This window comes from Andrographis paniculata, unplaced genomic scaffold (assembly GCF_009805555.1).
Source record: "Andrographis paniculata isolate CXL003 unplaced genomic scaffold, ASM980555v1 Contig34END, whole genome shotgun sequence".
NCBI lineage: Eukaryota > Viridiplantae > Streptophyta > Magnoliopsida > Lamiales > Acanthaceae > Andrographis > Andrographis paniculata.
Genome location: NW_026137567.1, coordinates 4,151,878 through 4,163,575, shown reverse-complemented (window position 1 = coordinate 4,163,575; position 11,698 = coordinate 4,151,878). Strand labels below are relative to the sequence as shown.

The 11,698-nt window shown below is 34.9% G+C and overlaps 3 protein-coding genes across 4 annotated transcripts; all 3 read right to left on the bottom strand.

Moving 5' to 3' along the window:
- Nucleotides 1-1,631: 1,631 nt before the first annotated feature.
- On the bottom strand, nt 1,632-2,713 carry LOC127248810 (histone H1). Its single transcript, XM_051271347.1, has 2 exons — nt 2,421-2,713; nt 1,632-2,286 (listed from the first exon to the last, which is right to left on the bottom strand). Exons 1-2 carry the CDS (start codon nt 2,532-2,534, stop codon nt 1,945-1,947), a joined length of 456 nt encoding a protein of 151 aa, XP_051127304.1. The 5' UTR covers nt 2,535-2,713; the 3' UTR covers nt 1,632-1,944.
- Nucleotides 2,714-2,777: 64 nt separating this feature from the next.
- On the bottom strand, nt 2,778-5,133 carry LOC127248809 (GDP-mannose 4,6 dehydratase 1). Of its 2 annotated transcripts, none has more exons than XM_051271346.1 (2): nt 3,973-5,133; nt 2,778-3,464 (listed from the first exon to the last, which is right to left on the bottom strand). In XM_051271346.1, exon 1 carries the CDS (start codon nt 5,096-5,098, stop codon nt 4,001-4,003), a length of 1,098 nt encoding a protein of 365 aa, XP_051127303.1. In that variant the 5' UTR covers nt 5,099-5,133; the 3' UTR covers nt 2,778-3,464; nt 3,973-4,000. The 2 variants fall into 2 exon arrangements, with proteins under 2 accessions (XP_051127303.1, XP_051127302.1); XM_051271345.1 differs by having other exon boundaries at nt 2,778-3,453.
- A 1,484-nt stretch (nt 5,134-6,617) lies between these two features.
- On the bottom strand, nt 6,618-10,943 carry LOC127248405 (peptide methionine sulfoxide reductase A5). The gene is made up of 5 exons (XM_051270719.1): nt 10,708-10,943; nt 10,119-10,414; nt 7,358-7,470; nt 7,116-7,260; nt 6,618-6,988 (listed from the first exon to the last, which is right to left on the bottom strand). The coding sequence occupies exons 2-5, from the start codon at nt 10,392-10,394 to the stop codon at nt 6,791-6,793; spliced, it is 732 nt and encodes a 243-aa protein (XP_051126676.1). The 5' UTR covers nt 10,395-10,414; nt 10,708-10,943; the 3' UTR covers nt 6,618-6,790.
- Between the last annotated feature and the right edge of the window lie 755 nt (nt 10,944-11,698).

The following is an 11,698-nucleotide window of genomic DNA, read 5'->3' as shown; positions in this document are numbered from 1 at the left end:
ATATAATAGTATATTATATTTATATATATGTATTTGATTAATTATACTATTTAAATTTTGTTATATAAAATTTTATTTAATACTTACTTATTGCTTTTATAAAAATAATTTTTTAAATATATTATTTTAGAATTAATTAATTTGTACTCTCTGTCCGAGCTCAATGAACATTTTTAGTATTTTTGTTCGTTCACTACCTTTTTTTTATAAAAGTAATTATGCACTAATATTAAAATAATTTAGCTTTTACTTATATTACAAATTACTTTATACATAAAAATAAAATAAAAGGATAAAAATATCAAAACCTCTTACACTCTCACTAACAGTAAAATAATATTATTTCTTAATCTATTACAAAATCCCAAATAATCTACGTGGAACCAATGGAGTAAATATATTGTAATCTTACATATTTTATTATTAAATTTAAATGTAAAATTTTAATTAATATGTGAATGTGATGCATAAAAAAATTTAATTTTTTTGTATTGATAAAGAATAAAATAATTTTATTTTAATCAAATATTATAAAAATAAAATATGATGAGAAAGTATAATTTTATCTTTTTAAATATATGAAATATTTAGTGAGATAGAAAATATAAAGATTTTAGCATTATTTTTTTTGTGCGTGTGAAATAAAATTAAAAATATTTTTTACTATCTTTTTATTTTTTTTATTTTTTCAATAAAATATCTATTTTTTTTTTTTTTTTAATTCGCATGTCGAGTTCAAATGGTTTAAATTTTCGAGATGGAATGATTAATTTTTTTCCAAATTTTCCCATTTCTGAAGTTTTCTCTGTTCCACCGTGAATACAGAAATTACTAAAAAGGAAAGTACTTAAATCACAAAAAATACTTGATTTAATTAAGGTTTAGGGCTTTTGTTTCTTTTTTTTCACTATGTATGTTCTTAGCAAAAGTTTGCATAACAAAGCCCAACTCCATAGCATGTATGATGCCCAAATGTCAGTCAGTCTAGTATTCTTCTGTATTCTCATTCATTCTACTGGGCCGCCCATACCGGGTTTGTTTCTTTCTATAACCAAACACCTTCAAACATTTTTTTTTTTTTCTTTTCAAACTCATTGTAATATTTTTAAATTTAAAAATAATTAAATAATATTTATATATATAAAATATTCACTTCATTTTGTCTTATCACATCACTCAAATAAAAAGATAAATAATTATTTTTTTCTCAAATCAAATCACTTAATATCAGAATTATCTTAAATTACTATTCTTAATACTTTCCAGGCCAAACACAAATGTTAATACAATATTTGGAATGGAGGGAGTATTTTTATTTTTTTTTAATATTCGATCGAATATCATTTTAATATCAAATCCTAATCAATTACACCTAACTTTTTACTAAAATGTACTCCTCCGTCCCAAACACCTTGTCTGCTACACTGTAGACACGGTATTTTAGGAAAGGTGTAATTAATAGATAATTAAGAATGTATTAGTGAAAATAATTATCTTATAATATAAATAATTATAAATTAAGATTAAGATAACTAATTAATTTAATTAAAATTAAAAAATTTAAAATGAAATTAAAGTGTATAATCATTTTTAAAAAAAAAAAGAAAATGACATGATACGACAACGTGGACAAAGTGTCTGGAACGGAGGGATTACTATTTAACTAACTACTTGCACACCATTTCTACGAAAAGAGACAAGTATACGTATACACGAGCTCAAACAAACTAGTATCGATCGACAGAGAAGAAAAAGAGAACCCACATATCTGTCTACCAATCTATCATAACATTACTATTACTATTACTATATATAATTGTCACTATTGTCTCGACTGCACTCAAGAAGCATCATCATATCCATATATATACACATACACAGAAACCCTAATTACAGTAGCAGATAATTACACGACACAACACACCATAATTATGAACACCCAAATTAATAGTCACACACTAGTTTAATTTTCTTACCTGCCTTCTTAGCATTCGGCGACTTTATGCTCTTCGGCTGCTTCGCCTTCGCCGGAGTCGTCTTTCTTTTCTTCCCCACTTTCTTCGCCGCCTTGTCCTCCTTTTTGCCTGCAGCCTCCTCTGATAATTTGTATGAAGCCTTGATTTTAATAAGTTTCCCCTTACCAACACAATTCTTCAGTTGGAGGTTCAGAAACTTCCGGAAATTGGGCGGCAAAACGGCGCCGTATTTCTGTTCCATGCATTTTGCAATTGCGTACGGACTCGACCCGCTCTTCTCCTTTAATGCCGCCAGCGCTTCCTTTATCATCTGCAAATCCAATCAAAATCAAATCAACAACCAAATCAGTTAGTGTAATTTAAAATCAACAACAAATGAAGAAATTATCAAAACAGATCATGTATGTATCTATCTATGCGTGTTTGTAATACGTTTATGCGTACCTCAAAGTAGGGCGGGTGGGAAGCAGCTGTTTTGATGGTTTTGGAATTGGCTTCTCCATCCTTCGCCGGCCGGGGCTTCCTCTCCGCCGCGGCTTTCGCAACTTTTCCTGACATTTTTCGATTTCGAGAAAGCTCTGGATTGCAAGGGTAACAGTAACTGTCTCTGTCATAGGAGATGGTTTTTGTGTATTTAAACAGGGGAGGAGAGAGGGAGGATCGGCGTGATTCATGATGGCTGAATTTTATTGGCTGATTTGAATTCGAACGGATCGGATCACGGCAGTTGTTCACGTGTACGAATCAGAGACGTAGATCGCATTTCGAATTAGGATCAAGATTGTCATAGTACCCTTCCGCATATGGAAAATGTCTTTTTTTTTTTTTTTTTTTTTTTTTTTTAATTTTAATTTGTATATATTAAAATAACAAATAAAAAATTTATTAGACGAAGAAAGTTTTACTATATCGTTCCCAAATCAAAATGGTGTATTTTATTAGTCAAGTAGAAATAACTTAAGTTTTTAAGTTTTGGACATTTATAAAGGAATGCTATTGATTGTCCAAAAAGGTCCAAATATTAGGTATTAGAAATACAGGAATGAGAAGTTGTGCTGGGATTGTCTAGAAACCATGTTGATTCAATCAAGAACTCTTGGATTGAATTATTAAGATGAATTCAACATTAAGAAGATAAACCAACATAGAAATTATATCAGTATTTTTTTATGATAACGTGAAAATCCGCACCTATGATTCGTAAATGCGACCTCCGATTCGAAAATGCAGATTGGCTAAACTTCCGACCGAACCTAAATGATCCGAACATGGTGACATAAATCAATATCCAACATCTTATATCCAAACGCGAATTTCACCTAACACCCCTTAAATCACATGATCAGTTATTACATGTAGTGTCGGCGCTAAAGGGCAAATGTATACGACCTCTCCCTCTTCGAATTTCCATAACGGAGGTTCCATCCCATCCAGGTTATCAAGAACAGATATGCAGATCCTAATCTCACTACAAGATCTGCAAGATATCTATCAATCAAGCCAAGAATTCATTCATATTACTATTAAATTAAGAGATGGGCAAGGTGCAGAGGTTCAATAAAAATAATATCCACCCCCGCCCACAGCATGGAACACAATACAATACAATTCAATATTACTAGAGTGAGTGTGTTCTTTCTAGACCAGTCAAGATTAAGATCAAGATCAAGATCTCACTGACATTCCTGAAACAGGGGATGATGATGATGAATTGATGATAGATTCATAAATAACTTATACTACTTCATAACTTGAGATATGAATTGCCACATTGATGAATAGACAAACAAATTCCACCAAGAACTCATCACTCAACATAATCAAAACTCCTCATCAAAATACATCAACCGAATATCGAATCGAATGCAAGAACAACTAATTAATCAAATCTGGGTTGGCATTGGCATTGAGAAGAACTCAAATTCATTTTCACATCCAAATTCAAGTATGTATGTATGTATGTATTATCAAAGGAATGAGGGAAGGAAGAACTAACCCAAACAGGATCCGGATCCGGGTCAGGGTCAGGGCTGCTGCTGGGCATCCATGTAGCCTGCATCGACCAAAACCTTCTCCCTCTTGGCCAGTTCAATGTCCTCGTCCACCATCATCTTCACCAGCTGCTCGAACCCGACCCGGGGCCTCCAATTCAGGACCCTCCGGGCCTTGCTGGCGTCCCCTTTGAGGTTGTCCACCTCCGCCGGCCGGAAGTAGCGCTTGTCGATGGCCACGTGGTCCTTCCAATTCAGCCCCACGTACCCAAACGCCACTGCCAGGAACTCCTCCACCGTGTGGGACTCCTCCGTCGCCACCACGTAGTCGTCGGGCCTCTCCTGCTGCAGCATCAGCCACATCGCCTCCACGTAGTCGCCGGCGAACCCCCAGTCGCGAGACGCCTGCAGATTGCCGAGAAACACCTTGTTCTGGAGGCCGATCTTGATCCGGCCGACGGCGCGTGTGATTTTGCGAGTCACGAAATTCTCGCCGCGGCGGGGGGACTCGTGGTTGAAGAGGATCCCGTTGCAGGCGAAGATGCCGTAGGCCTCGCGGTAATTGACGGTGTACCAATGGGCGGCGCACTTGGAGGCGGCGTAGGGGGAGCGGGGGTGGAAGGGGGAGGTCTCCGATTGGGGGGGCGCCGTGGATCCGAACATCTCGGAGGAGCCGGCCTGGTAGTACTTGATGTGGGAGCGGCCGGTGTCAGCGATGTGGGAGCGGACGGCCTCGAGGAGGCGGAGGGCGCCGGTGGCGACGACGTCGGCGGTGTAGTCGGGGATCTCGAAGGAGACGGCGACGTGCGACTGGGCGGCGAGGTTGTAGACCTCGTCGGGGCGGATGGTGTCGAGCCAGCGGCGGAGGGAGGAGGCGTCGGTGAGGTCGGCGTAGTGGAGCTTCATGAGGGCCTTGTGGGCGTTGTGGGGGTCGATGTAGATGTGGTTGATCCGCTGCGTGTTGAAGTTGGAGGATCGACGGATCAGCCCGTGCACCTCGTAACCCTTTTTAAGGAGGAATTCCGTCAGGTACGATCCGTCCTGCCCAGTGATCCCTGTGATCAGGGCGATTTTGCGCGCATTGTCGGATTTCTCAGATCCGGCCGGAGTTGTGTCGGCGGCGGCGGCCATTGAAGGGGGTTTGTTGTGCTTTGGGAAGTGTAGAAGGGGGAAAATATATTGACGGGGAAGGGGAAATGGGTAGGGGTAGTTTTGTAATTATGTTAATAGGGGAATGAATTTTAGTTGTGTGTGACTTTTAAGAATTGAAATTTGAAAATAAAAATTACAATTAAAATACTCCTTAGATTTTATATTAGATTATAAATAATACTCTTATATATATATATATAAAATAAAGTAATATTTGGATATTAGTACAAGAATTTAGTTAGATAGAAGAATAAAATGAAAATTAGATGATACGATGAGAATATATTTTCTTTGTCCAAGCAAAAAATATACATTTATTTTTGGGTAGAAGTTTAAAAAATAATAGTAAAAGTAATGTAATGATATTTTTGTTCATATGATATGAAATAAAAGTATTTGTGAAAAAAATTGAAGTATCTAATGAAATAATTACGTCATAAATTAAAAATATGTATATTTGTAACTGGAAGAAGAGTATTATATTTACTTTTTAATATATTATCTACTTATTATTTTTATATTATTTAAATAATTTTCTATATTTCACATTAAAAAAAATTCATTCAAACAAAAAAACACAAAACAAACACAATCTAAATATTTATTATTTACTTGTTTATTTATCATTTTTAAAACTCTCTCATATACATCTAAACTTTTTAGCTCCATCGAATATGAACTGCTTGGGTCAATTTAATTTAGAGTAGGCTTATAATTTCTGCTCTTCAAAACAGTTGAAATTTGAAGCTTTCTGCCAAATTTCTAATTGACATAAATGAGGATGTGAGGGTTATTTTATGAGCAACGTGGGATGATTAGTAGTGCGGGGAGTGAACTTGTGATCGTGAAGTTCAAACTCCGATGTGTCAAGATCCATCTATCACACATGGTTCGCTTAGTATAACTTATCATATCCGATTTAATTTGCAGGATATTAGATTTGACCGAAGTTTATCCGGTGCGTACTTTTGGATAATGACTTTAATGTCATGCATGCGGGATAATGGATCAGAGTCATATTCATTAAATGCAAATGTTGATGATCATGCAAATTTACCATATTAAATCACCGGTGAGACTCAAACACACACAGGACCTTCCACTCTGATTGTAGAAATTGTGAAATAAGCTAAATTTCTCAAATTGAAACTAGGATTACATAAGTATATATGTAAATGATAGGCCTTGGGTTAGGCCACAAACATACAAGTCAACATATCCATATATATTAATAGTGAGTCTTTCTATTTCTTCAACCTTCTATTACTAATTTGTGTAATTTTGTATTCATATGGATATATTAAAAAATACTCACCCAATAATAATATCAGACCTTTAATGGCTATCATGATGAGAGTCTGGTAGCTATCAAAATTGATCTCAAATTGTATTCTTCTTTATTGAAATTAGTCAGTAGTATTATGCTAACACACTTCACGTAATTACCAAAGTAATTTTTTCAAAAAATATCACATTAAATAATCGTATGATTCCCACATGAATTAACAACTCTTTCATACCGTATACTGATAATATAACACCTACAGGGGGAACTACACTTGCATCGAATCTAATTGAATAGAATTGAATCACCAAATTGCTCAATTTTCAGTCACTATGACTACCATTTTTATAAAAACAATTATCAGCTAAGTAGAGCTCAAAGGAAAATTAGATCTCCCTTAGGATTGGCCAACCTTTCCGCAAGATGTCGTTGATCTTGGCATCAATATGCCTCTGCTTTTTCCGAGGGCAAAGCTCTGCTGCGTACCCGTTCAGCTTTGTTGCTAGGCTAGAGTTTCCCAGCTCTTCTTCACCCAAGTTGCCGATTAATTGCAGAAGAAATGGATTTCGTTTAAGCTCGAATTTCTACAGGTGCAAACAAACAATTTTACACATTTCTCTGCAATGAAGGAATACTAATAATTTTCTGTCAAAAGACAGACACACAAGCCTATACGATAACAGAAATTTGTTAATAATAATAAGAACAAACCTGGTGTTCGGCCTCTGCAGGATAAAATGTTTGCAGGGGCTGGACTTGAGTGGTGACAATGCTGGTCTTTGATCGTGTTTGCTCCCTTTCTTTACTGATAGCAGCTAATCTTGATTCCTCGGTTCCATTAGTGAAAATGATAGACCTACACAGACAAATTCATATGTGATGTTAATATGCTTCTTTCGTGGGGTACGACTACCCACCCCACATTTGCACATGAGAAGGTGAAAAACACGTACCTGTATTGACTTCCGACGTCAGGGCCTTGTCCAAATACTTGCCTAGGGTCATGACTAGCCCAGAAGGTATCGAGTAGTTGCTTGAAACTAATAATCCTGGGATTATATTCTATCTGCAAGGCATTGACAGAAGCACATAAGAAATCCATATCAAATATCTCGTATGTGCAGCCAAAGAGAACCACAGACATTCGTTTGTATGTAAGTTTATGTTCGACACCCAGATCTCATGCATATGTTTCAATAGAAAAATACATACAGCTACAACAGAACATGTATCTGGCGACCAGAAAAAAGAAATAAATTAAAGAATGGGCTACAACAGAGAGCATGTTTCTACTAGTAGGCTTGTTCGCCATTTAAACATCAATGTTGGACATTAATTGGACAATTTAACAACATAAAGTCATGTTACACTGAAAATTCTAATTATTCAATGGAGTTCAAGAGAAAATTCTTTAAATTTCTGCCATATGATATTAAAAGCCACATCTTTTCTCAGAGCAAGAAATTAACCCCTCATGCACCGAAAGGGTCATGGGCGTCCATAGATTTACAGTTGTTACTTTTAAGGTCTAGTAGTTGATTTTTGGCTTCTATTTATGCATATCCTATGATCATCATGGAAGAAATCTATCTTACTATTGCTTGAATCACTTAGTATGATATTCTAGATATAGATCAGGAAATCTTTCTACCTTTTATTTCTAACAAAATTCTAACTTGAAAGTTGGAATCAGCACACAGAATGCCTGCAGTTTATTTGGGTGTTCACCCGACAAAAATATTTTACTGTGAACTGCTTATGTGAAAATAAAGTCGAAAAAACAAACACAGCCTTTTTCTTTATCCTAATTCCAACTAAGAAGATGCAAAAGAAACAATTAATAGCAAGGGGGAAGGGTAAAACTAAGCAAAGCTCACTAGTCGCAACATTTTATTCTAGGTAAGTCATACAGATAAAAACAGCATACGTTGTTGCTTTAGGCACCACACATTATAAACATCTATGTTCTATACTATGATATACTTTTCTTCACTAAACCATTCACTGCCCACACCTTAAGTGACTTTGTCCATTACCGGTAGATGCAATTGCATTTTACTATTGAGTAAATATTTTACATTTCTTTTTTTAAAAGATAAAGAAAAATCCTCACTTTACCATATACATGCTTTGATACAATTTTTCTAGAGAACCTAACCTCGAGTGCCAATCTAGCTTTGTTACTTCGATGAAAATAGAAGAGGTTTTGTTTTGTTTTCCTCATTGAAATATATAAAAGAATACCTTAATGAACAACTACTGACTACAATGATAAACAAAGAACCAAAAATCAAATCCTAGGCTTCCTGTAATTCTAACTTCTATCAGGGGCAACAAAAATTTATGATACCCACGCCAAATCCGACGGGTTTGCATGACCCTTAAACTATGGTTAATTCTAATTTATATGGCACAACTATTAACTACAATGGTAGTGATACTCTAGGAAATAACATTAATTCCAGGCTTCCTGTAAATCTAATTTCTATCAGGGACAACAAAATACTATGATACTCACCAAATCATATGAATTTGCATGACACTTTTATGGTTAACTAAATATTTCTATCTAATTAATATGAATCAATCACATACTGTGATCAGGAGTAATATCTTTCTTGCCTTATCCTCTAAAATCTGTACCTTGCTTCACCCTATCAAACATCCAATTGGACAAACGAAGGAAAAACTATTAGCAATTCCATCTAGAGTAGAAGTTAATAGTAGAGATTTGAAATGCTGACAATTGTAAAAAATGCATAAACTGAAGAGGCTCAAGAGAAAGTGATGTTGGTATTACAATAGGACTTTTGGAATATAGAATAAAGATTCCCCTTGCAGTTGTAGATCAAGAATAACCTATCTAGCCATGAAAAACTCCTCTAAAAATGAGAGATACTAAGAACACAACAGGCCTTAGGCAGTCACCTGCTGATGTTTGAGATATTAGGCAACATAAATCTTGAATCACTTTTCATATGCCTTGAATTAGAGAATGTATTCCAATAAGAAAAAAATCCTCGAGAAAAGAAAACAGTGTTTAGCAAAGTTACAAAATGCGCAAAGATTGCAGTTCATTAAGCATATCATAACTCATACATCAAAGTAATCTTAATGTTCTTTTTACAACAATCAGTTCCATACCACATATATCAAAAATTTTAGTAGCGAATGAAGCAAGATTCAGTGCGGATTAAAGTTTTCAACTTTGCCTCTTGGTTGAGGCCTTACTCGTCAATATGCAGGTTTTCCAACCTTAAATCATATAAATAACTTTTCCCCAAATAAATTGTTGCTAAATCCTATTCCTCTGGAATTAATTCATGTACAAGACTAGCCAGATGCACCTTAGCTATGAAGTCAACTGAAAGAAGATTAAAATCCCGGTTAGGATTGTTCCTAATATGTTCTTTAGACTTATTGCCATTCTAAGAGCAAGTAGTCTCCATGGTTAGATAAGGACTCGAGAAATCCTAGAAACTCATTATAGATTTAATAATTACTCATCATGGGTTACCATTACACATGTTAATTGATCTTCATCCCATATCCATAATTCACACAAACGCAGCAGCCACTATCAAATATAAATCACTAAGAACTACAAAAACATAAATATATATATATATATATATAGAGAGAGAGAGAGAGAGAGCCCCTACATTGTAAACAAATTATGAAAAAATAACACAAGTAAAGGGACAAGATGACAACCTGAACACACTCTGCGTGATCGCCTAAGTTACGAAATTCAGGATTAGCCCTAGATCCACCGGAATAGCCTACGGATGTCCTTATGACGCCGTCCAAGCATCCAAAAGCAGCCTCGGACCTCCAAAAACTGCCCAAGGCGAAGACCGCCGTTCTAAGAGGTTGATCTGAAATGACATTCGGATTTTCGGAGATGTGATCCGGAAATCTGATGCCCGAAACTGGATTTTCCACCCACGAAATGATTATCAACAGGAAAACTGAAGCAATCAGCTGCATTTTTTCTCGACGCTGGAAGACTGCAACTTGGAATGCAGAAATTATGAGTGAACGTGGGCCAAATTGTACTTTGGTACACCAAATTGCAGCCCATACGTTTTGGCCTCATATTAAGAACAACTGTCCAGAAAATCGTTGCAAGTAACAAAAAAAAACGCTAAAACGGCGATAAATCGGTCGTATCCTCTCAATCGTCTCCAATATCGATTTCGCATAACATAACAGAAAACTCACCGAAATTGCTGAAAAAACTTGAAAGATTGTAACAATTACATCTCTCTTTACAGTAAAAGAATGGAAACACTGAACTCACCAGATTTTTTCAAAACCGCCTCACACAAAAAGACAAGCAGCTCCGGAGACGAAAAGGGCGCAGAGAAGAAGACAACGACCGCAGGAAATGAGGTTTACGGCACGTGGATGTCGCGGACAATGAAGAGACGAAGATTGCGATGAATTTGTGGGACGAAGAAGACGCTGCAGATCTAGGAGACAGGACTACTGCGGATCTGTGAGACGCAACGACGGTCGACGGGCGTAGCTTCAATTTTTATTTTTTAATGTTAAGTATAAAAAAAAAAAGAAAAAAGAAATACACAGCATCAAATACTTCTTTGTCATAAAATATTAAATTAAATGTAGTATTTATTTTTTACAATTTTACAAAATTTGGTTTGAATTTGATTTTTGAAAATAAATTTTTTAATAATAAAATTTTAAATATAAATATTTATTTGATATTATATAAATATATTTTTATTTAGATAAATATATATTTTTTTGTTTAATTTGACCTAAACAATTTATATTTTTTCTTTTGAAAAAGTATTTATATATTTTAATTTTATAATTTATAATATTTTTAGTTTTTAACTAAATTATTTTTTATTTTAATTTTAATACTCCATCTTTTTCAAAATTATAGTATGACTTGTATTTGGCACGAGATTTAAGAAATATTAATATTATATTAGCGGCCAATAAAAATGAGATTATTGTTTTAGGACGTACAAAAATAATAAACAAGACTGTTGTATTGAGACGGAGGGAGTATTACATTATTTATTTTGATGATCAATCTTAGATTAGATATAATATACTAATATGTGTTTGCCCGGGTACATTTTATTCGAAATATACTATTTCGGGAAGGTTTTCAATTTTGAGATTTTTATTTATGATGTGATGGCGAAAGTTTTACGAATTTAAAGTCGTCTATAATTGGTCATCTGTCAAGTTTATTTTTTAATTTTGTGTTCGAGTTTTGTCTTTGATTGTTTGTTATAGTTCATAACAAAGGGTGG